Source organism: Pezoporus occidentalis, unplaced genomic scaffold (genome assembly GCF_034315485.1).
Source record: "Pezoporus occidentalis ecotype Australia unplaced genomic scaffold, CSIRO_AGI_Poc_V1 ctg345, whole genome shotgun sequence".
Classification (NCBI taxonomy): domain Eukaryota; kingdom Metazoa; phylum Chordata; class Aves; order Psittaciformes; family Psittacidae; genus Pezoporus; species Pezoporus occidentalis.
In genome coordinates this window covers 132,841-155,016 of record NW_026915429.1, presented here as the reverse complement: position 1 = coordinate 155,016, position 22,176 = coordinate 132,841, and the positions used below count along the sequence as shown (strand labels likewise).

Genomic DNA, 22,176 nt, shown 5'->3' with positions numbered 1-22,176 from the left:
TGCTGCTGCCTGATTTTCCCATGTTCTTCGCTGGGATCATGCTTGAGCAGTCCTCCCGGTGCCAGGCGTTCTCCTGGTCACCACCAGCGGTCCCAGGCAGTGTTGTGCTCCCAGGGCTCGGGTTAGGACAGCCCCATCATGCCAGGAGAAAGCTGGCTGGTGCCCAGGTTCCCAGCGTGGCTCCATAAAGCAGGGCGGGCTGGGAGCAGAGCACGTCAGAGGATGCTTCCTCCGGGAGCATCGCTCGTGGCTGATCGAAACCGCATCCCTCCTCACCTGCCTTCTCCTATGGGGCCTCTTCCTCATCCCAACGTTCCCACTTGCAGCAGTCATGGGAAGGGGAATGCGGTGGTCCTGAGCGAGGCAGGAGGTGGCGACTGGGGGTCTCTGAGGTGGTCCTGGATGGGGACAGAGGCTGGATGGAGAACAGGGCTCCCGATGCCTCCCCATGCACAGGTCTTTGCAGGGCATATGCCCAGCCTTGTGGCTCCTGCCATTTGGGAGGCCGGGAGTCCACCCCCAGCCCTGGGGACATTCCCAGCCTTATCCTTACATTTTCCCCTCTCTCTGGCTCGCTTCGGGAGCATGGTGGGATGGGTGGGAGCTAGGAAAGCACGCCTGGAACCACCACCATCGTCTACCCTCCATCCCCATCGCAGGCAGACCAAGAGCATCTCCTGGCTCTCCTGCACCCTGAGCATGGGACTGAGCCCATGCAGGGCTGCTGCAGGATGAGTCCCCATGCGCCCTGAGCGGCTGCTGGGGAGCTTGGCCGAGTCCAAGCAGCTCTGGGTGCCTTTGTCTCCTCCACCAGCCCTCCGAGGGTTGCACAACGGGTGGGGATGAAGCACATTCATCTCCATCGGTCCAAATAGCACACTTCTTCTGCACACATCCCCTCCCCGGGCACAGCAGAGCCCTAGCCCTGCTGGCACTGGTCTGGGTGGGAGGAGAGAGTCCAGAAAGGGAAGCTGTGCCTAAAAATACTGCCTGGCCTTCTGAAATAGTCGCTGGTGATGATCTCGATTGTCCCAAGGCTGCGGCTGCTTCAGTTCCCCAGTAACTTCAGGCTGAGTGTGGGCCACCGGCGTGGAGGAAGACCTCAGTGGGATCTTTCTGCCCTTGGAGCTGGGTTTTGCTCTTCGTGTGGGGTTCTAAGAGGTGGAGTGCCCCATCCCTGGCACTGTTCAAGGCCAGGTTGGATGGGGTTTCAAGCAGCCTGCTCTAGTGGAAGGCGTCCCTGCTTGTGGAAGTGGATGAGCTTTAAGGTCCCTTGCAACCTAAACCAGGGCAGCCTGTTTGGGCCTCAGGATCTGTGAAGTTTGGAGAGTTTGGAAGTGAAAGGGAAGGAAAGGTTGATCCAGGTGAAAACTGGCACAAAAGAAATGGAACGAGAAAGCCCCAAAGGTGAGGTGCACCATGAACCCCCAAAATAACCACTTGGTAACTGAGGCTTACAAGTGCATGCCAGCCTATGTGCACACGTGTGTGCTTGACGTGTAACTTCCCATATTCTCTCCTGGTATAGTAAGAACAAGTCCAATAGCTCAGTAAAGCCACAGCCCTCCCGTGTTTCAGTGTTCAGCTCACTGCGTATGCATGGATGGAGCTCTGGAGACGGAGGGGAGCAGTGGCTCCTCCAGGTCTCCTCACTCTTGGGATGAGGTTTTGCATCTGGAGTGGTTTCTTTGGACTAGAGAAGTGTCATTCAGTGGGCAGAGAAGCTTTGGATTGCCTGGAAAAGCAGCTCTTCTCCTGCAGAGGGTCTGAGGGCAAAGAGCCACTGCCACAGGCTGGGCACCCTGTGCCTTTGAACGGGATTTGAAGCCCCTGAGCACCACTTCCTTGGGGCTGAATTTGGCTCATTCTTTTCCTTTGGGGTGTTAGATCCCCTGTGGGGATGCTCCTGTCCAGGGGGATGCTCCCACTGTCCTGCCCTTATCTCATCCCCTTCTCACCCCACTGTGCCCAGCTGCATCCCGGCCCTGATACCCCCGAGAGGGTCCATGGATGAGCTCCTGGTGTGGGGTGATGGGAGAACCCCGGGAGCAGGGTGAGCTGCTGGGAAACATGAAGGAGAAAGGTGTGTCCTAAGCCTGCAATTCCATACTATTGAGGAGTTTCACTCGGGGCTATGTGGAAGTGTCTGCAATCGGGTGTGCAAAGCTCTCGTGGGGTTAGGGCCTCCTGCCAGCGGGTTTGCTGCCCTTTTCTCAGCACTGCTGTGGCTTGGATGCTCACCCAGCATGGGGGGGAACTCAGGGTCACGTTTGGCTTCTAGCGACAAGGATCTGAGCCATGGTCCCACTGCCTTGGGTCTTTCTAAGCACCCAGAGGAGCAAGCAGCTCGTAGTCCCTCCTTTTGAAGCAGCTCTGCTCTATATAATATCATATGTATTGGGTATGAGACGATGCAACGCCCTCCTCCTGGAGATGAGGGTGCTCCTGGGTGCTGCCATGGGTGAGCAGCCTGAGTTTGGGTCTCATTCTAATGAACTGGAGCCTCCAGAGCTTTGGTCAGCACCCGAAGGCATCCTCCTGTCCCAGGGTGGCTGGTGTTCTAAAGGGAAACATCACCCGGTCCCTATGGGATGCGGAGATGGGGGAATACTGGAACCTGGCTGGAGCAGCAGAAACCCGGGATGCTGCCTGCTGGCTGGCTGAAAGGCAACCTAAATATTCATGTGGGGTTTGGAGCACCTGAATAGGAATGTTTGGAACAACTTGAAGGAAAGAGCTGCTCTGCTGCTTGAATTTAAAGCAGACTGTGATCCACATAATGTTCTGGATTAATACTATTTAATTTTCAAAGCAAATACACTTCTGTCTAATATAAATAGCAGGGGAAAAGGCTGGCGAGCTCTGTGGCTCCTTCCTGCTTGCACATCCTGTATCTTCCAGGAGCCACCCTTGTCCTTACCAGCCGAATGCATCAAATCCAAATGAGGGGGCCACTAGAAAGGGCTTGTCCTGGCTGACTGAGTCCCAAGGAAAGGGGCAGGAAACGGCACCAAAGAGAGCCCTGCGTTGCCAGCTCTGAGTCCTCCGTGCTGCTGCAGGGCTCCAACTGCAGCCTTCGGGCTGGAAGTAAATCCATGGTGGAAGAGCGGGTTCCAGAACTTAACGAAGTGAATGAATGTGGGCTCAGGGTCCAGCCTCAAGAGGTTTTAAACGGGCACGTCCTGGGTTTGCCTCTTGAAACGTGCCTGTGGATTGTGCTGGTTTCTCTCTAGCAAAGAGCTGGCAGGGCTGGGGAGCAGCAGCGCTTCCTACTGAAGAGCTCTTGCTGCAAGAGGAGGTCTCTTCAGTTGCTGCGTGTAACCAGCCTGAGCCTTACCTTTACTGTACCCGGGGTTTACCAGCTGCAGGGAAGCTTCTCTGGGGCTCACTGGTCTCAGTGGGATGGGTTTGATAGGGCCAAACACAGGGGAGGAGCCGCTGAACCTGCAGAGGATGCATTCAAGCGCTTCACGATGGGACTTTGTATGACGTGTAGATAGAACTGAAACAACCTTCATTCGAAGCAACCGTGAAACCCAAGGATGGCACCAAAGACACAGCTCAGAGCAAGCCTCCAAAGGCAGCAGCCCCAGCACTTAAAGGCTTTAAGGCATTTTGCTGGGGGGGTTTACATCCCACTGAGCCATCACCAGGGTTCTGCCCCTCTGTTCCCTGTGGTACAGAGGATGCTTTCCTGCTTGCTGCACTGCCTGCCCCATGCATGTGTGCGCACGGATGGCCCCTGGAACACAGTGACCGGGCACCATGGAGCATCCCGGTGCCGCAAAGAGCAGCAGCGCCAGGATCTGACCCCAGGCCTGATCCATGGGGATCCCAGTGCACAGGCGATGCTTTTCCAGCCCGTGTGTGCAGCGGGATGGGCCGAGGGGCTCTGCAAGCCCATGGTGGGGGCCCTGGTTTGGCTCAAATGGGTGAATCCTGGTTCTGCCCAGAAGTGCAGGGTCCCGGGTTCAGGATCCCGGGGGCAGGATCCCTGGTGCAGGATCCCAGGTGCAGGATCCCAGGTGCAGGATCCCAGGGGCAGGATCCCAGGGGCAGGATCCCGGGGGCAGGATCCCGGGTGCAGGATCCCAGGTCCCGAGTGCAGGATCCTTGGTGCAGGATCCCGGGTGCAGGATCCCAGGGGCAGGATCCCAGGTGCAGGATCCCGGGGGCAGGATCCCGGGTGCCGCCGTTCCGGTCCTGGTGCCCCCCCCGCTCCCGCTGCCCCCCATTCCCGGCTCCACGGCCCCGCTCCTCTCCCTTCACCCCCGGTTCTGCCCAGCCCGGGGGGGGCGGCGGCGCCATTGGCCGCGGCGCGGGGCGGTGCCGGCCGCAGACCGCGCCGGGGGCCGGGCCGGGCCGGGCCGGGCCGGGCCGCTCCTCCCCTCCCCGCCCGGTTCCGGTGCGGCGGCGGCGGCGGCGCAGGTGGAGCCGAGCCGCCAGCGGAGCCTCCGCGCCCGCCGCCCTGCGCGGCCCGGCCGGGGGCAGCTCCCGCCCCGCTCCGCCGCCGCCTGAGCTCCGCGGACGCAGCGGCTTCGCCTTTGTCCCCGCCGCCGGCCGCGGCCCGGCCCTGGCCCGAGGTAGGCACCGGGGACGCTTCCAGCGCGCCGGGCTCCGACACCCTCAGGGCCGAAACCCCGGCCCGGGGCGGGAGAGGCCTCCCCCGGGCCAGGCCTGGCCCCGTCCCCCGCACACCCCCCGGGGGCAGCCCCGGCCAGGGCCCTGGGGCTGGGCAGGCTCCCGGGAAGGGGTGGCCCGGAGCCGGGCCCCGCGTTCAGCGGGGTCCGTGAGCCCCCGCTGCGGCCTGGCCTGGGTCGGGGGGTCCCGTTCCCAGGGGGGTTTGTTGGAGCCCTGCGGCCGATGGAGCCCTGAGGCCACCGGGTCTGCAGTGAACCCCGTATCGATGTTGAGGTGCTGGTGGTGGTGCACCCCATATCAATGCTGAGGTGCTGGTGCTGCTGCACCCAATATCGATGTTGAGGTGCTGGTGGTGGTGCACCCCATATCGATGCTGAGGAGGTGGTGGTGCACCCCATATCGATGCTGAGGTGCTGGTGGTGGTGCACCCATATCAATGCTGAGGAGGTGGTGGTGCACCCCATATCGATGTTGAGGTGCAGGTGGTGGTGCTCCCCATATTGATGTTGAGGTGCTCGTGCACCCCCTATCGATGTTGAGGTGCTGGTGGTGGTGCACCCCATATCAGTGTTCAGGTGTTGGTTTGGTGCACCCATATCGATGCTGAGATGCTGGTGGTGGTGCACCCTGTATCGATGTTGAGGTGCTGGTGCACCCCATATTGATGCTGAGGTGCAGGTGGTGGTGGTGCACCCCATATCAATGCTGAGGAGGTGGTGGTGCACCCCATATCGATGTTGAGGTGCAGGTGGTGGTGCACCCCATATCGATGTTGAGGTGCAGGTGGTAGTGCACCCCATATCGATGTTGAGGTGTTGGCTTGGTGCACCCCATATCGATGCTGAGGTGCTGGTGGTGGTGCACCCCATGTCAATGCTGAGGTGCTGGTGCACCCCGTATTGATTTTGAGGTGCTGGTGGTGCACCCCATATCAATGCTGAGGAGGTGATGCACCCCATATTGATGCTGAGGTGCTGGTGGTGGTGCACCCCATATCAATGCTGAGGTGCTGGTGGTGGTGCACCCCATATCAATGCTGAGGTGCTGGTGGTGGTGCACCCCATATCATTGCTGAGGTGCTGGTGCACACCATATCAATGTTGAGGTGCAGGTGGTGGTGCACCCCATATCGATGCTGAGGTGCTGGTTGTGGTGCACCCATATCAATGCTGAGGAGGTGGTGGTGGTGCACCCCATATCGATGTTGAGGTGCTGGTGGTGGTGCACCCCATATCAATGCTGAGGTGGAGGTGGTGGTGCACCCCATATCGATGCTGAGGTGCTGGTGGTGGTGCACCCCATATCGATGCTGAGGTGCTGGTGGTGGTGCACCCATATCGATGCTGAGGTGCTGGCAGTGCTGTCACCCCAGTACTGGGGTATATAGAATGCCACAGTGTGTGTCCTGGCCACAGCAGAGAGCCTGTGCTGGTGCTGGGGTAGCACTGGGTGACGGTGACTTCCAGAGCAGCGGATCCACCCCTGGAGGAGATGGGTGAGAGCCTGGACAAGCTGAGGGAGAGATTGAGGCTCATGAGGCTGGGTGATGCCTGCAGACTTGCAGCTGCCTGGGATGGGTTTAGGTAAGGTCAACCTGAGCCTCTTGTTTGCTGGGGTGCTTTTGTCACCTTTCCCTTCTGAAGGCACTTGCAGGCAGTGAAGCTTTAAGGGCAGAGGAGCGACAGCAGGAACAGCTCGGCTGGGCTGCATCCTCCTGGGCTGTATTTAAAATCCCTCTTTCTCTCCGGATCCCTTGTTGGGAAAGGATGCGAGGAGCTGTCAATACCCCCAGTAGCCTGGCTCTATCTGGAGCCAAAGCAGCCCACAGATCTGTGAGTCGTCCAGGATTTGCCCTGTGCTGGCAATCCCAGAAAGCAGATCTTCCCACACCTTGTTCCATGGGAAAGGTATTATCCAGGGCTTGGCCATGTCAGGAGGCTCTGCTGAGTAATGGGACGTTGGGAGGCTCCTGCAGAGGCGGTGTTGAGATCTGCTGGACCCGGCTCAGTGGCGGGTGTGCGGGAGAGACGAGGTGTCACTGGTCATGGGAGAGGAAGGGAAGGGAGCGCTGAGGATTTGGGCTGGTTTTGCCCAACTGGATGCTCTGTAAGTGGCTCCTGCGCTGGGTTTGTTCCAGCAGCACAAGCCAGGAGGATGGGGAGGGGGGGGCCCCATGCTCTGAGGGTCCGGATGCGATGCCCCTGACCAGATGCTTGCAGGGGATTTCAGCCTGGAAATCGGAGCCGGTCTCAGGAGATCGCTGGTGCTTCCTGGTTTGCAGTGAGGAGCAGAGGATTTTAGCACTTCCTACTCGGCTGCCTGATGTGAGCAGGAAGTGGGAGCATGAAAATGGCAGCAGAAGCTCAACAGGCATAAGAGCGTGGAATGGCAATGAGGTTAGACCTGTCCTGAATGGTCCTGAGCCTTCTGGATGTGCCATTTGGGAATGGCCGAGTCACAGTGTCAGGGCCGTCTGCAAGTGTCTGTCTTGTCCTGGGACAGCGTAGCAGGAGGATGGAGGTGAGTGTGGATGGATGCATGTGAGTGTGGCTTTTCCTGCACTTTAAGTGGCTTTGTTGGATCCTACTGAAGCTCAGACTGGAACGTCCCCAGGGCAGGGAGAGGCTCCTGCTCTGGCTTGGTGCTGGGTGCTGCCCCGTGGGGTTCTCGTCTGATAGAGGTGTTTCGATGTGACCGGTGATGTATATAGATAGAAACATGATAAACTTCATGTCCTCATGAGATTGTGGGTCTGGAATTGCCCTGTGCCTCTGGCAGAGATGAGGAATCCAGGCTGGAACATGAGTGTCACCACTGTGGCCCTGGGTTCTGTGTTCACCCTTCACTGGGCTGTGAAGATCCAGGTTACACCTGGTGCTGGGAGCAGAGGTTGGTTGCTAAGGACTTTTGGTACCTAGGGATGTGAGTGGCCACCCCGATGGCTTTGGGATACATGGCTTAAACCAAGCATTTCTCCCACTGTGGGTCACTGGGATAGGAACAGCTTTTGGGAAGCTGAAAGCCAGTGCTGCAAAGCCCCAAACCACTTAGAAACTGTTGGAGAAAAATGGGGCTGGAAAATGATGTATTTGGAGTCGGTGGCTCAGATTTTCAGGCTTTTTTCCTGTTCAAACATCGGGCCATAATGGTTTTACGTGCTTTTCCAGGGTGCCTGGGAGATCCTGCCATCGTGTTCTGAACAGCTGGGACCTTGGGGAGGGGAGAGAGCAAACAAGTGTGTTGGCACTGCTCCGAACGAGGCAGCTCCATCAGCCCCGCTGCCTGCCTCTCATAGAGCTGGGGTGCGAATCACCTCTTCAGCGTCGGTTCAAACATCAAGACCTCAGTTTTTCTGCTCTGATTTATTCCCTTTTGATCTCCATCCAGCCCCGCAGCTCCTCTCTTGTACAGAGGGACGGGACGTGAGTCAGTCTGAGCTGCTGAGTCCTTCCCGATGTCTGCGTCTCATTCCCTTGCTATGCTCCCTGAAGGCAGGAATGCGTCCATCCCCAGCTCAGGCTTTGCCAGCTTCCTACGAGCAGCTTCTTTGCTGACTTTTTGTGACGCTGGTAAAATGGGGGAGATGGCAGAGAAGGCAGAGAAGCGTGTCCTGGCCAGGCTGAGCTTGAACAGACTGCTTGCAGCTGGGTGGGCTCGTGTCAGACTTGAGCAGCGCTCTGTGACCGAGGCTTTGAGAGCCCCGCATGGTCTCTCATCTGCTGCTCTGGCTGCCCTAAAAATACTGCCAACCCCCCTCCTGCTTGCATCTCACTGCATGGCTGTGCTGTTTTCCTGCCGTCGCTGGTGCTTCAACGCATGGGGTTTGTTTCTGGTCTCTTTGGGTGTTGTCCAGGCTGAATTGCCTTACCCAAAGAGCAGGGCTGGGCCTGGAGTATGCTGGGAACAGCTCTGTCGCTCCCAGGAGGTCTGAGTTGGGCCATTTGCTGCGTGATGTGATGGTGTCGTGAAGCTTTCAAGGGGGTGTACAGAGCTCCAGAGGCGTACAGGGGGTGGTGGGGGAGTTGCTAGTGTTGTGAATACGAACTTCTTAGCAGGAAAACTGGAGTCTGGTGAAGTTTAGGAGTTGCAGCTCCGTCCTGCAGAATGCAGACGAAGGATTTGTTTTCTTTCCCTGCCTTGGAGAGCTCTGTCTTCTCTTGAAACTGTCTTCCAGATATAGCAGCAGTTGCTAACACTGAATGAATGCGTGCTGAATTTAGGCTGCTGTGCGTCGTGCAGGCTTCAGTCGTCTGGCTTTGAGCTTAGCCAGAGCAAGCGAAGCTGCTCTGCTTGGGTGGCGTTGTCCCAGTTGTCCGACTATAAATAGCAAACGGAGCCCAAGTGCTTCTTGAACTGGCTTTGGAAATTTCCCAACCTCACCTTGGAGGAGGGGTTTGTGCCAAGGCACATCAGCCCTTGGCACAGTGGGGCTGAGGGCGGTGAATGCGCAGCGTGATGCACAAGGACCCATAAGCGCGTCGATGAGGTGGCAGGGTTGCTGTGGGTGCCGTGTGTCCGTGTCCCTGTGATCCCTGTTGGGCAATACCTGAGGATGCTGAGGAAAGAGCGTTGAGTCAGTGCAATGCTGTCACACAGAGAGGTCTTCAGCAAGGAGGGAATGTCCGAAGTGGAGACATGGAGATGGAAGGGCTGGAGTGAGGTAAAATCATGGAATGGGTTGGGTTGAAGGGACCTTAAAGCTCATCCAGTGCCAAGCCCTGCCACGGGCAGGGCCACCTTCCACTAGAGCAGCTTGCTCCAAGCCCCTGTGCCCAACCTGGCCTTGAACACTGCCAGGGCTCTGTTACCCTTTGATGCTTTAACACATCACACCCTTCATCCTTGAGGTTCAGTCCATATTCAAGGCTAAGAGTGGTGGATGATGCTCTTGTTCTGTTGGTGTTATTGTCAATGCAAGAATTCTGCAGGTGTCTCTGAGGCTGGAGTGTTCCCCAGTGTCTGGCTGGCTTGCTCTTTGCACCTCAGCACAGCAACAAACTACATGGCTCCCCCATGGGTGGATACTTTGGGCTTCATCCCATGAGGTGCTTGTATCCAGGAGCAGTGCCAGCAGGGGAATTAGCTCTTCCACAGGGTTGCATTGCACAGTTGGATCCAAATACTGCTCACATCAGTGCAAAACAACCACTGCTGCTGGTCTGGAACACAGTCCCACTCACCCCATGGCCTCCCTGTGCCACAGTGAATGACCACGTGTGCTCAGGGGGACAGAGGCTCCATGCTGGAAAGGTGGGTGCTCAAGGTAGGGAGTAGGAGGAGCACAGAGTGAACCAAGCTGGAAAAGACCTTTAAGCTCATCCAGTCCAGCCATTCCCAGCACTGCCAAGGCCACCACTGACCCATGGCACTGAGGGCCTTGTCTCCATGGTGTGTGAGCACTTGCAGGGACAGTGGCTGCAGCCCTGCCCTGGGCAGCCTGTTCCAATGCCTGAGCACCCTCTGGGGAAGGAATTGTTCCTCAGCTCCATCTAAACCTGCCCTGGTGCAGTTTGAGGCTGTTTCCTCTTGTCCCATCCCTTGTTCCTTGGGAGCAGAGATCGACCCCACCTCACTACCACCTCCTTTCAGGATGGAGGTAAATACCTGGGGAAAGAGCTGGAAGCTGAGGGTATCTCATATTCATCTCCAGAAGAGACTCATATCTCTCAATGGAGAGGTTTTCCAGGTGCAGAGTGTCCCCAACAGTGGTGCCTGCCTGGAGCATCCTCCAGTGTCCATGAGTGGGACAGGAGCAGGAGTTGCTGCTGGCCCTGTGTGGCTCCGAGCTTCTGGCACTGATAGCTGATGGCTTTTATTGGTCTGTTTGTGCATTGTGGCGTGTAATGTAGCATCCAAAAAGCACTACTGGTCTGAAGTAATCCCTCAAACCAAGACCCAGACCTTTGCTTATTTTAGAAATGACTCATTTGATGTTATGGAGATGAAATAAGCAGGTAGGGCTTCCTGGGGCATTTGGGTTACTTGACAGGATTGCTCTCATCTATACTGATTCACTGGGTCATGTTAGGTGATCCTGGACTTCTCGTCCATCTGCTTTCCCACTTTCGTCTCCTTCTTTGCCTCTTTTATTCCCTTTCTCCACCTTTTGTTAGAGTAGACCCAGTTTTCCTGCACCTCCTGCTCTGCAAGGAGAGTGAGATGACATAGGAAGGTGTCCTGATCCATTTGGTGTTCCAGTTGCAGCTAGAAGGATATCAGCCTCTTACTTGGGTCATGGAGCAACATGTCCAGGGAACCTCTGGAGCATCCTGCTGTCCTGGAAGTGCCTTGGAGTTCAGCTTCCACAGAGGGTGGAAGAAGGGCATGGAGGCAGCCTCCAGGGAGAAGTGGATTCCCTGATGCTGCAGGAAGGAGTCAGGACATCCCCCTGGGAGCACTTCTCCTGGGGATGTTCTTGAGCCTTCACGGAAGGAGAATCTCTTACGCAACGGAGGGGAAACCAGGGCTGATGCTGAGGCTGCTTTTTCAAGCGCTGCTCTTGTGTAAGAGCGAAGCCTTGGGCAGCACAGAAAATGTGGAGAACATCCTCCAGTCACTCAGGCCAGCTCAACGTGAGGGTTGCTCCGTGAATCTTTGCCTTTATGAGTACCTTCAGCTTCAAGGGTATGTAAATTCTCCAGGTTTGCTCAGGGCTCGATGCACTTCAGTTGAGGAGGAGATTTCCATATGTAGCCTGGGGGTGCGACTACCGAGTGAAAGGAGTCTCTTCTCTTCCTGCCATAGACTCTTTTCTTCATGTCGCTGCCTTCAGCAACACTTCAGAGGCTGGGGAAAGCGGCTGCTTTCCAGCGTTCCCTTCCAGTGGCTGCAGGGTGGGAATATTCACAGCAGAGAGGCTGTATCTGAGATGGGAAACACATCCCCACATGTCCTTTTTGCCATCCGTGTGGGCTCACCTTTGCTCCTCTGGCTTCTGGCCCTGGCCCAGGGTTGTGGCAGGGACCAGCACATGGCTCCTTGCTGTTGCAGGGATGTGGAGGATGGAGGGCTGACCGTGGAACACTGGTATGCAGGAGCTTCCCTTGGGGCTCATGTCCTGGCTTCTGAGCTCCTGGCTCCTTCTTTCCTCCTTCCAGCACTGCACCAACACCTCACTGCAGCAGGAGAGGGGTCCCCGAGTGAGGATGTGGTGGTGTTGGTGGGCAGACTTGCACTATGGTCCATTTACCTTGAGCACTGCTTCCACAGAGACCAAGCCTGAGAGCAGACACACTTCCCCATATCTCAGGGCTGCATCAAAGCCTGATGAAGCTACCAGCCCTGTGCTCAGCCCCCTTTGTGGCCTTGCTGCTCCCCTCAGCACTGGGGCTGAGATGCGCTGGATCCTCCTCATCCTCGGTGGCACTTCCATCCCCACAGCACAAGTGCAGAACAGAGCAGAGGTGGCAGTGGCTCAGGAAAGGGGTTCCCCAAGCAGGGGGACATCCCAGGGTGGCTGGGTTTGGTCTGGGTCCCTGTGGCATGGGACAGGCAGGACCAGCAGCGCTGCCTCACGCCGCTGTAAGCATTGAAGCGCAGCGTTAAGCAGATCTGTGGCTTGTGATCTTCATTCAGCGTGGTCAGCCTCTTTGAAACTGTGGGTTAGTTAATACAGAGGCCTTAATAAGCAGTTGCTGTCTGGGTGATGACTGGAACTGGAGGTGCCCTGGTCCCTTGATGCTCTGGAAGGTTTGGAGGGTGGTTTTGTAACAGACAAAGCTGGGGGGTTTGGGGAATTCAGTTGTTTAGTGCTGTAGACTCTCAATCCCTGCTTAGGACTGTCCAGCAACCAGTGGAAAAGACAGTTCTTGGGTTTGAGAACAGACTGTATTCAAATGATGGGATGGACATGCTATGACCTAGCAGAGAACTGCTGCAGGGACTGCTTTCAAGTGGTGGGTTTGACTTCCGGAAGCCATGGCTTGTATGTTTGTTTTCCCAGTATCCAAGGGTTGAAATCAGCCACGCTCCAAGTGTTGCCATTTAGATTTCCCTATATTAATGTTGGTTGCTAACCAAGACCAGATCTTTCCTAAACACGTCTGGTGCCTGGGCACGATCAGCCTTTCTTCTAAGGCTGAAGAGCTGCGAGGGTCTGCTTGAGGTTAGAAAGCACCGCCAAGGGTTGGGGTTTGTGGCTGCGTTGGTTGCTTTGGCTGTGGCGGCTCCCTTTGAGGCAGGATCTCTGGCACGGAGCTCCATGGAGGTGCCTGGGCAAGTTGAACCTGTGGCAACACATTCTGCTCCACGTGGGCTGCGTGCTGGAGCTGTGGGCAGCACAGGAGGTGGTTTGCTGGGGTTTTGCTGGATCCCATGCGGGGAGAAGCGATGGTCACACCGGGCTGCTGCACCTTGGGCTCCGGTTGTAGAGTTCTTGGTGGGCTCAGATGGGCCTGGGGATGGCTGGTGCTGGACCCAGGACAACCCGCCTGCTCCAAACATAGACGCTGTGGCTTGGGATTTGAGGAATGAGCTGGCAAAGCGGCATGGGGATGGCCTGGAGGATTCCTCACAGCCTCAAAAGCACGCACCTTCTGTTGCCCCAGTCTTTCGTGGTGAGGTGAGAGTTGTTGTGCAGAGTTTCCTCTTTATATCCTCTTATGTCACGCTCCCTCGCCGGCTGAGTGCACCCAAAATAGCTGCCAATCCCAGGAGGTTTCACTTCAAGGTCTCTATTCTTAGCTTGCTGGTTAGCTGAGCAAGCCGCCTGCCTCAGTAGTCATGAGTTCAAGGAGCGTAGGGTAAAGACTCAACCCTAAGTCATGCAGGAGTTCTCTCTGTGTTTCGTGGCAGCCTTGAAGGGGCAGTTTGGGCAGAGCCCGACTCAGCAGCCTCAGCCTCGCGTGCTCAAAAGGAGAGCCGCATGGATGTGAGGGTGAAATGAGAGCTGCTGGAGCTGGGATTTAACTCCGGAGGAGGCGGACGGCTCCGGAGCCGGGATGACTCAGTACGTGAGAGTCTCTTCAGTGGCCTGTTGCGTCTGCCCCATCTAGGAGCAGCCTTGTCAGAGAGCAGCCTTCTCAGATGCCTCTTACCGCTGCGCTGATGATCGGATGCGTGCGTGCGCGGCAGGGCTGAAGCAGAAGTGAATGTGGGATGCGGAGCGGTGGCTTCCCAGGAGCGGAGCTGGCTGGTGTTGCACCGAGGCTGAAGATACCTGCTGCGCTGGTGATGTTCAGCCCATCCTGTAAGTGCCTGTCCCATCCCGTGGGGGGCTTTTTCCTGCCTTGCATGGCTGTGATTCCTTGGTTCGCTCGTGGTGTGTATGGGAGCATCCTTGTGTACACAGCGGTTCGCGCAGGGGCCTGAGCTGCAACTCTAATCTGTGTCTGGTGGATGCAGCTACCTCTGGGGCAGGGTTGAGGTTTAGATCGCCCCTATGCAGAGTCCCTGCTCTGGAGCTTTCTGAAGCCTTGTGGCCACAGGAGGGGAGCAAACAGCATCAGTCCCAGTTGCACCAGCACACACAGGACAGGCTCATCGGTTCCCTCTCTGCCTTTTCTGGCTGTTTCACTGGCAACTCAGCATTCACCCACCAGCTCTTGCTCGGATCTGCTGAAGGTGCTGCCTAGATGGATGCAGAGGCACCTCTCAGAGTCCTTCATCAGGACTTAGCTATTTTCAGAGTGTGTTTTGGGAGAGATCTTGTTTTCCGGGCTCCATTTACATTCCTTTGTCCTTTTCAAACTATTGTTGAAGCTTTGCTTGGGTTTAGATGGGTTTCAACCCTGGAGTGGATCAGAGCACAGCAGTCCGGCATTAGGGTACGGGTAGGAGCGGCATCCTGCGCCTCAGAGACTTATGGCACAGGAGGAGCAAGCCCATCCTGAGGACAAAAGGTGCTGGCCGTGGCTTTTGCTGTGTGCTGCGGGGTCGCTTGGGACGTGGGGTTGCTGGGGAGGGAGCGTTGTGTACGGAGCTCGCATCCTGCCTACGCTGCGGGTACCGGTCACGTGCGGACGAGGCCTTTGTCCTGAGCCTGGCTGCTTTTTGAGAGTTTATTTTTAGGTGCTCTCTGGCTTCCTCTTCCTCCCTCGCTGCGCTCCCTCCCTCTTGCGAGCTCCCTCTTCTAGGATTGCTTCTTGAACAATCAGTTCCTCCTTAAACCCAGTTTTGCAGGGCCTTTGTCTGCGCTTGGGAGCCTTCCCAGCTTTCGCCTTAGCAGCTGCTGGCTCCTTTGGGGTAAGCAAGAACAAATCCAGGCTTACACTGCATGAAGCAGTTGAGCCTGAGCTGTCTTTCAAACTGGAGACAGCTGTGCAGCCTCTGCACGGAGCCTGCCTGGAGGGCACAGAGGCTCCTTGGATAGAAACTTCTCCTGCCAATGGCCTGGGCTTAATGGGTTTGTGCTGCTGATCCCTGCACTGCCCCAGTGAACTCCTCTGGGTGCCTCTGGTTACAAAGCACAGCTCTGGAATAACTCCCTTTCCTTGAAGGCTTGGTCTCCACCAACTTTGCTTACAGGCTCCTGTGGGAATTCAGCTTTTGGAATCATGGAATCAACCAGGTTGGAAAAGCCCTTTAAGCTCATCCAGTCCAGCCATTCCCAGCACTGCCAGGGCCACCACTGCCCCATGGCACTGAGGCCTCGTCTCCACGGTGTGTGAACACTTGCAGGGACAGTGACTCCAGCCCTACCCTGGGCAGCCTGTTCCATTGCCTGAGCACCCTTTGGGGAAGGAATTGTTCCTCAGCTCCATGTAGCACCTCCCCTGGTGCAGCTTGAGGCTGTTTTCTCTTGTCCCATCCCTTGTTCTTTGGGAGAAGAGACTTTGGGATGCTGTGAGTGGTTTGATCACCATCTGAAAGCGCAGAGTCTGGCTGCAGAGCATCGTGGTGGGACCCACATCGTGGTGGGACCCACATCGTAGTGGGACCCATGCAGTGGACAAGCTTTGGAGGCAGCGAGCTGTTGGCATCCCCTTGGGCTCTCTGCTAAAGCAAAGGGACACGGCGGAGTGGCAGCGCTGCAGGAGCCCTGGCGTGGCTCTGCTGGTTTAAGGGCAGGATTTGTAGATAAGCAGCATGCGTTGGTTTAAGAACAGCAATGTGGGAGAAGGGAGGGGAGCAGCAGATAAGCCTTGGGCTCGTGCAGGAGAAGTTTCCATCTGACGCTAGGGCAGGGAGTTGCACCAGGGACGGTGTTTTGCTGAGATGAACGGAGCAGTTTTCTCTCCCCTCCTCTCGTTGTCCTCATCTTCTGGTGCTTTAGATTAGACTTGGGTTATCCTCTTTCGACACCCGGCCTAACCGTAACGAAGAGCTCCCCAACAGATCTGCTGGTGTTCAGTGCGCTGCAGCCTTGTCCTTCTCCCAGCTCCTATCCCCTGGTTCTCAGAGCTCATCCGAGCCAGCAGCAGGCTTGGACATGGGATGCAATGGTGGCAAACTCCTCAGAGCTTCTTGCAGTTTCCCTTTATTTCAGTTCTCCAGAGGATATGTGCTGCAGGTCCTCCCCATGGTCCCAGGTTTGGGCTCTGTGGTTGGGATGCACTGCGCTCCTGCAGACTGGAGGTGCTGGTGGAGCTTCCTAACCTGCCTTCCAGGTTTGATTCATCCCACACTCAGGGCTGTGTATTGAGACCAAGAAAGGGATTTGGTGGCTTTGGTGCTGTAAGGCATTGAGGACACACTTGCAAGACCAAAAGTCCATCCTTTCTGGTGGGCCAGGCATTGAGAAGTGACGATGATCTCTTCTTTGCACGGTAGCATGGGCAAACCTTGCTGTTGACTCAATAACAGGAATCAGGGGATTAAAGCAGACCTTGGCTCCTGAATGCAAGCGGTCTTGGCACTTGGACTCCTCTATAGAAGATCCAGAGGCTGCTTAGAGCTGGGCTTGTGGAGTGCATGGTGGGTCATGAGTTGTCAGCGAGGTCTTCTCCTGCCTTGTTGGTGACCCCCCTAGGGCTCCCTGGAGCTGGGTTTGCTCTTATGGCCGAGGCACTTGCTCTACAAGCTAGGACAGTCTGGGGCCAAATCCAGGGAGCTTTTGCATGGAGGGTTCCTGAGGGATGCCCTCAGCTTCCTGCCACCCTATACTGATTACTGCTTGACTTCTGCTCTCTCTGCCCATGGGAGGCAGACTCTGAGTGCCCCAGTGAGCAAACAGGGCTTGGACAAGCGTTCCAAAGCTGGGGCTGGAACCTGCTTTTCTAGTATGACAGAGCAGCTCTCAGCCACTCTGCCTCTTTAAAGCAAGTGTACTCACAGAGGGTTTGGCTTCTCTGCCTGGAACTGATTTTTTAGCCATTAGCCATAGACAGGGCAAAAGTCCCTGCAGGCTTTATCCAAGCAGCTCATTGTGGAGCTGTCGGAGGTGCTTTGCATTGCAACGCCTTGTCTTGTGTGGTGGGTCCATCCCTGGCCATAATGGGCCTGCACGGATGCTGAGTGTCATCCCCCCCGCCTTCCTCATCAGCTGGATGCTCCATAAAGGGAGCAGGAATAATTCCCCTGGATTAAATCACAGCTCTTCTCTCTCTCCTTCCATCTCCAAGGCTCTGCCATGGTAAACAGCCGCTTGCTGGAGTAGGTAAGTGGAGGCAGTGCAGTCCTGCCAAGCCCTCGTGTCCACAAATGACTAAATCCTGCCTGAAAAGTCAGAGTATGAAAACATTAGTTTTGGGGTTTGGCTGAGCCTCGGGGAGCGCTGGGATCGAGCCCAGCAGGAGAGCAGAGCCATCCCTCTGAATGCGGCTGGAGGATGGCTCTGCTGCTGCAGACGTGCTTGGGGGGGGGAAGACAGGGGTCTGGGATGCTGGGGGGTGCTGGACCAGTGCTCCCAATGCTTGGACCATCCTTATAGCCAGGGCTCAGAGCTCCTGCAGATGCTGTTGTGCCCCTTGGCAAAGCGTGCTGGCTGCAGGGTGGTGCTGTGGCTGCGAGCCCTCCTGGGTCATCAATAACTGCTGTCTGGAGAGCTGGTGGAGGAGCTGTCTGCCAGCCCTGTGCAGATGCAGCAGCACCTTGCCTGGGTTGTCTGGCTTTTAAGCTGGCTTTTCTTCCATGTGCGCTTCCACGGTGGGGCCCTGCACGCAGCCACGTTTCTGGGTGCTGCCCTCATTCGTTTGCTGCTCTGACATCCCATGGTGGGACAGTGGGGGGGGGCTCGTTGCCTGCTTGGGGCTGAGGCAGGAGCCTTGTGGAGCTGTGTTGGGTCCATCATCCTGGCACAGCCTGGCTGGTTGGCTCTGCCATCGGCTCATAGGGAATAGGTGGATATGAGGTGTCCCTGCCTGGGGCAGGGGGTTGGAATTGGATGAGCTTTAAGGTCCTTTCTGATCCAAACCATTCTATGAGATAGGAGATGCTGATGCTCTGGGAAAGGAGAGCTCTGAGCAGCTCCGTGCTAAAGCCTCTTTGTGCATTTTGGTGTCTGGTTAACATATACTGGAGCAGGAACCTAAAAGGGTGGAGAGCAGCCTGGTAGTAGCCCAGTCCAGCTGGGTGCCCTGGTGTGCTCCTGGGAGCATCAAGTCTTGCTGCCTGAAACATCCAGCATGTTTCAGCTCGGTGGCCCAGGCTGCAGCAAGAGCAGTCAAGCAGAGCAGTGGCAGGCTTGTGATGCTCTGCTGGCTGCTCATCTGCTCCCAGTGGCTTTTGGTGACCATTCCCTGCCTCCACAAAGGAAGCCCCACTCCAAAGAGCAACCTCTATCGCTGCCTGCAGGATCTGACCCTTCTCAAAGGCTCTGCAGTGTCTGCATAGAGATAAGGGTAGGGTTTAAGGCCAAAAATTAGGAGAATTTCCTGCTGCTAGAGATGGAGCCTGGATAATCCCGATTTAGGGCTTTGACTCCCATCTGCCGCCTCCCTGGGCTCCCATGGGATGCTGACCTGCTTCCCAGCTTGTTGGGCTCTCCCAACTCACGCCCATTGCAGGGTCAGTGCCTCGCTATGGGATCTGTAGGTGGCTTGAGCACACGGATCCCTGCACTGAGGGCAGCCCAGCTCCCAGGTGCCGCCTCCTCCCGTGGCAGGGCAGAGCCCGGCAGCGGGCCGCCCGCTCCGCGTGGCCAGGCTCCGTGGGGAGACGCTGGTATGCGAGATGTAAACTCCATCGCAGCGTTTCGATTACAGCCCTGTGAAAAACATCAGCTCCCCTAAATGGAGCCCAGATGGTGGCGGAAGAAGCTGTGCAACGCATCGGAGCCCAGGGCCAGGAATTGCAGGAACCGGGTGAGCAAAGGGACCGGGGCTGAGGGGGAGGGAGAGGAAGGGAGCTAGGGTTACAGCTCATGGAGCCTGCCTCTGCACCAAGGGTCAATTCCTAAACCAGGCTGCTTAATCCAACTCGCCCCCCCCAAAACAACTTTGGCCGCCGAATGTCTCCCACGTTGCATCACTCAACGCAGCGTTTCCAAAGCTGAGGTTTCCCACAGCTGAACTTGTGGATGGCGAGAGGCCAAGAGCTCTTGGGCAAATCCGAGGGGACCAGGTAGATCTGAGGCAATGAATACAGAGCTCAGGAGCTCTTCCAGAAGAGGAGCTTCCCAGCTTCCCCATGCCGGCAGGTTCAGTGCCCAGGGAGAGGGTCGAATGTGCACAGGGAGCCTGGAGATGGAGCCGTGTCTTGGGTGAGACAAGCACTGACACACACCCCAGCAGCCGGGTGATGGCATGGTCAAGGGCAGGCTGTGGGGAGGCTGACCATGACTCAGTATCCTGGTCTTGGGATAAAAGCATCCCTGGGCACTGAGAGAGCTGTCTGGGAAGCTTGGAGTGAGCCTTCACCCCGCTGTGCTGCAGGGGCCTCCAGCAGACCTTGTTCTGGGTGACTGGGAAAGGCATGGGGTGATAGAGGGGTACTGGGGGGACCACGGAGCATATCTGGTAGGGCTGGACCCCGTGAAGCGCACAGAGGAGACCGAAGTGGAGGCTTCCAAATGATGCTGAGGTGATGTGAGAGCAGCTTAAATTTGTTGGTGATGGCTTTGGACTGCAGCAGGTAGACCTTCCCTCTGGGATAGGACAGGTCCAGTGGTGAGGAGGTGCTGGGAGGGTTTGGCCACATTACATGACCATTAGGAATGGCTGAGTTGTGACTTGGAGAGCTGGGCGGGATGGTGGGAGCTGAGGTGTTTATGAAGAAATCAGTCTCTTCCTGAGGTCATTGTGTGAAGAGAAGTTGTGGGGAGACCCCAGACAGGTCCAGATGGGATTGGGGCTCCTGTTAGGAGCCCACCCTCCCTCCATTCTCCCTGCTCTGCCCTTCCTCTGTCTCCTTCTTTTCCCTTCCAAGAGCTGCTGCATTCCTCAGTGCCACCCACTTGATGCAAAAGGGACTGGGGTGAGCTGGGGACAGGAGCAGGAGGGACAAGGGGAGCTGAGCCCAGCGCAGGTACTAAGCTGTGGGCCTGCAGGTAAGCTTGTCCACACAGCCTTCACCTTGGAGGAAGGCCCACATCCCTCGGGATAACAGTGTGTGCAGGAGCAGCGCACCCTTCCCCTCAGAGATAAGTTTGTGTGCAGACACAGCCCGGAGATAAACACCCTGGAAGGCAAACACCAGAGTCCTGCACTAGCAAACAGCCATCGTGTGCCTGTGTCTGTCCTCCCAGGGTGCCCAGCAGAGCCAGGTGGGTGCTCAGCACCCACCGCACCAGCCCTGGACCTGATTTTGTCCTAGAAAATCATGTGTGGTGCCCCCAAATGGGATGCTCGGGAATGGAGAACAGGAGGAGTTTGGTGTCATCTGCAGCTTGAACCGGCTGCAGCTTTCAGAGATGCTCAGAGCATCTTTCTGCTCAGCCCCCAGAGTGCTGTTAGACCCCAGGGTTTGTGTGCCTGAAGGATGCTGGCATCTTTAGGCTGGGGATTTACTTTTCCAGTAGCTCTCAGGTAACCTTCACGTGCAGCACAGAGCTTTTAAAAGCTCCTTTAAGCTGCAGGAGGGGTTTTGTTAAGCTCCTTGTGTCTTGGGGAAGTTGTGAAATGGTCCCATATGAAACCATCACACTGGGAATGCTTCTCAGGGGGTTTCAATGTGTGTTTTGGGACCCTCCCTGTGAAAGGAGGTTGGTTGGGTTCCACTTGGGCCCTCAGGAGCAGCCTGAACTGGGTTTAAGACCATTTGGGATGTCCATGAGGGCTTACTGCTGGTGTCTCTGCAGCCAGCTCAGCCATCTGCACTGAAATGCCGACGCTGGCAGCTGCATCCCAGCTGGAGCTGCTGGACTGGGATCTTTCACTGAAGCCAGACTCCAGAGTTTTAGTTTTCAGGACTGGCTGGGAAATCTTTAGGGCATCATCCCATAATCCCAGCTGAGATAAGGGGGAGTTGTGGTGACGTTCAGCCCTGCGTGTGCTGCTGCGGCCGCCTCCCAGCACATCTTGCAGTATCTCTGAGTTGAAGTTTAATGGCAAAACAACAACCAAAAGCATGTAAACCCATGTTTTGGTGCAAGTTGTGCTGTCTCAGGAGCGGGGAAGCCAACAGGCTGCTGTGGTTTAAGCAGGACACAGGCCAACAGCTATTACAGTGTGAGACTTGTGAAATGCAACGGTGCAAGTGCGCAACTGCAGTTTATGGACAACATGAAGGAAGGTCACGGGTGCCACTGCCCCTCTGCTCATCTCTGATATGGTTTGGAGATGCTCAAGAGTTGGAGGTAAAGGCAGTGCAGAAAGAGACCCTCATGCCGTGATAATTGGAGAGGCTCTTGGTGACATTGCAGTCACCCCATAGTTACTCTGATGAAAGACTCATCATGGGTTATAACCAAGCAGGGGTGGTGGTTCCATGTCTCACCGAGAGGGCTTGCTCCAATGCAGCTCAGTTCTGGGCTGAACAACAGCTTGAGGAATGCTGTACTGAGGTTTGACTTGTGGATCACCAGCATCCACATCCAGGAGCAGGAGCTGAGCTGTCAGCAGGGAGATGATGCTGGTCCTGCTCAAGCAGGGCTATGGTGGCTGTGCTCGAGTCCTCAAAAGTAACAGAACAGGGTTGAAGGCTCCACTGGGTCTGTGCTTCCTGAGTGATGCCAAGAAGGATCAAGCAGGAGTAAGGAGATGCCGTCACCCCTGTAATTCATGATTCCTGAGTGATCTTAATGCTGGGGCTAGCACTGTGCTTCAGCAGGGGCAGTGACTCGATGGGAGCAACCCATAACTACCAAAAAGTAGGATGTGCTTTGCAGGGAGAGATGATGATGATGAAGCTCGGGCTGCTTATCTCAGCAGAGGAGACTCAGAGCATTGGCTCCTTTGGCTGATGGACCAAAACAGTGATGTGTTGGAAGCTTGTGGTTTCTGTGTTGGCCCTGTCCATCTGATGTGAACAATCTTGTAATGCCACATCTGATCTCTTCTGGTGTCAAATCACAGCAGAAGGGAGTCCCTGGAGACACGTCTGGAGTCTGCTCCTTCCCTGGCAAAGATCTCCAAGTCTCGCCTGTGGTTCCTCTGTGTTTTACTGGCTGCCTTTTGTGTTTGTGTTTTGAGGTGTGGGTTTGTAACAGCGGCGATGACGAGCCCTTGAAAGATCTGTCGAGACCAAGGAACTGGGAGCACTTTTAGCTCTCTTTCCCTC

At 56.3% G+C, this 22,176-nt stretch overlaps 2 protein-coding genes across 4 annotated transcripts in view; one reads left to right on the top strand and one right to left on the bottom strand.

Moving 5' to 3' along the window:
* Positions 1-13,680, bottom strand: part of LOC134169472 (cytochrome c oxidase assembly protein COX14) — a 119,964-nt gene extending 106,284 nt beyond the window's left edge. Inside the window, exon 1 of the mRNA XM_062630011.1 lies at positions 13,677-13,680. The gene's annotated coding sequence lies outside the window, so the exon portion shown is untranslated. The remainder of the gene's footprint in view (positions 1-13,676) is intronic.
* The window catches only part of HDAC7 (histone deacetylase 7), a 77,115-nt gene that overhangs the window by 21,104 nt on the left and 33,835 nt on the right, over positions 1-22,176 (top strand). For 2 of the 3 annotated variants that reach the window (XM_062630001.1, XM_062629994.1), the window contains exon 1: positions 13,345-13,828. The exons of the other annotated variant lie outside the window; for it this stretch is intronic. In XM_062630001.1, coding sequence (XP_062485985.1) covers positions 13,738-13,828 — 91 coding nt within the window. In that variant the 5' untranslated portion in view covers positions 13,345-13,737. Of the gene's footprint in view, positions 1-13,344; positions 13,829-22,176 lie in introns of those variants that run through there. 3 annotated transcript variants of the gene reach the window in all.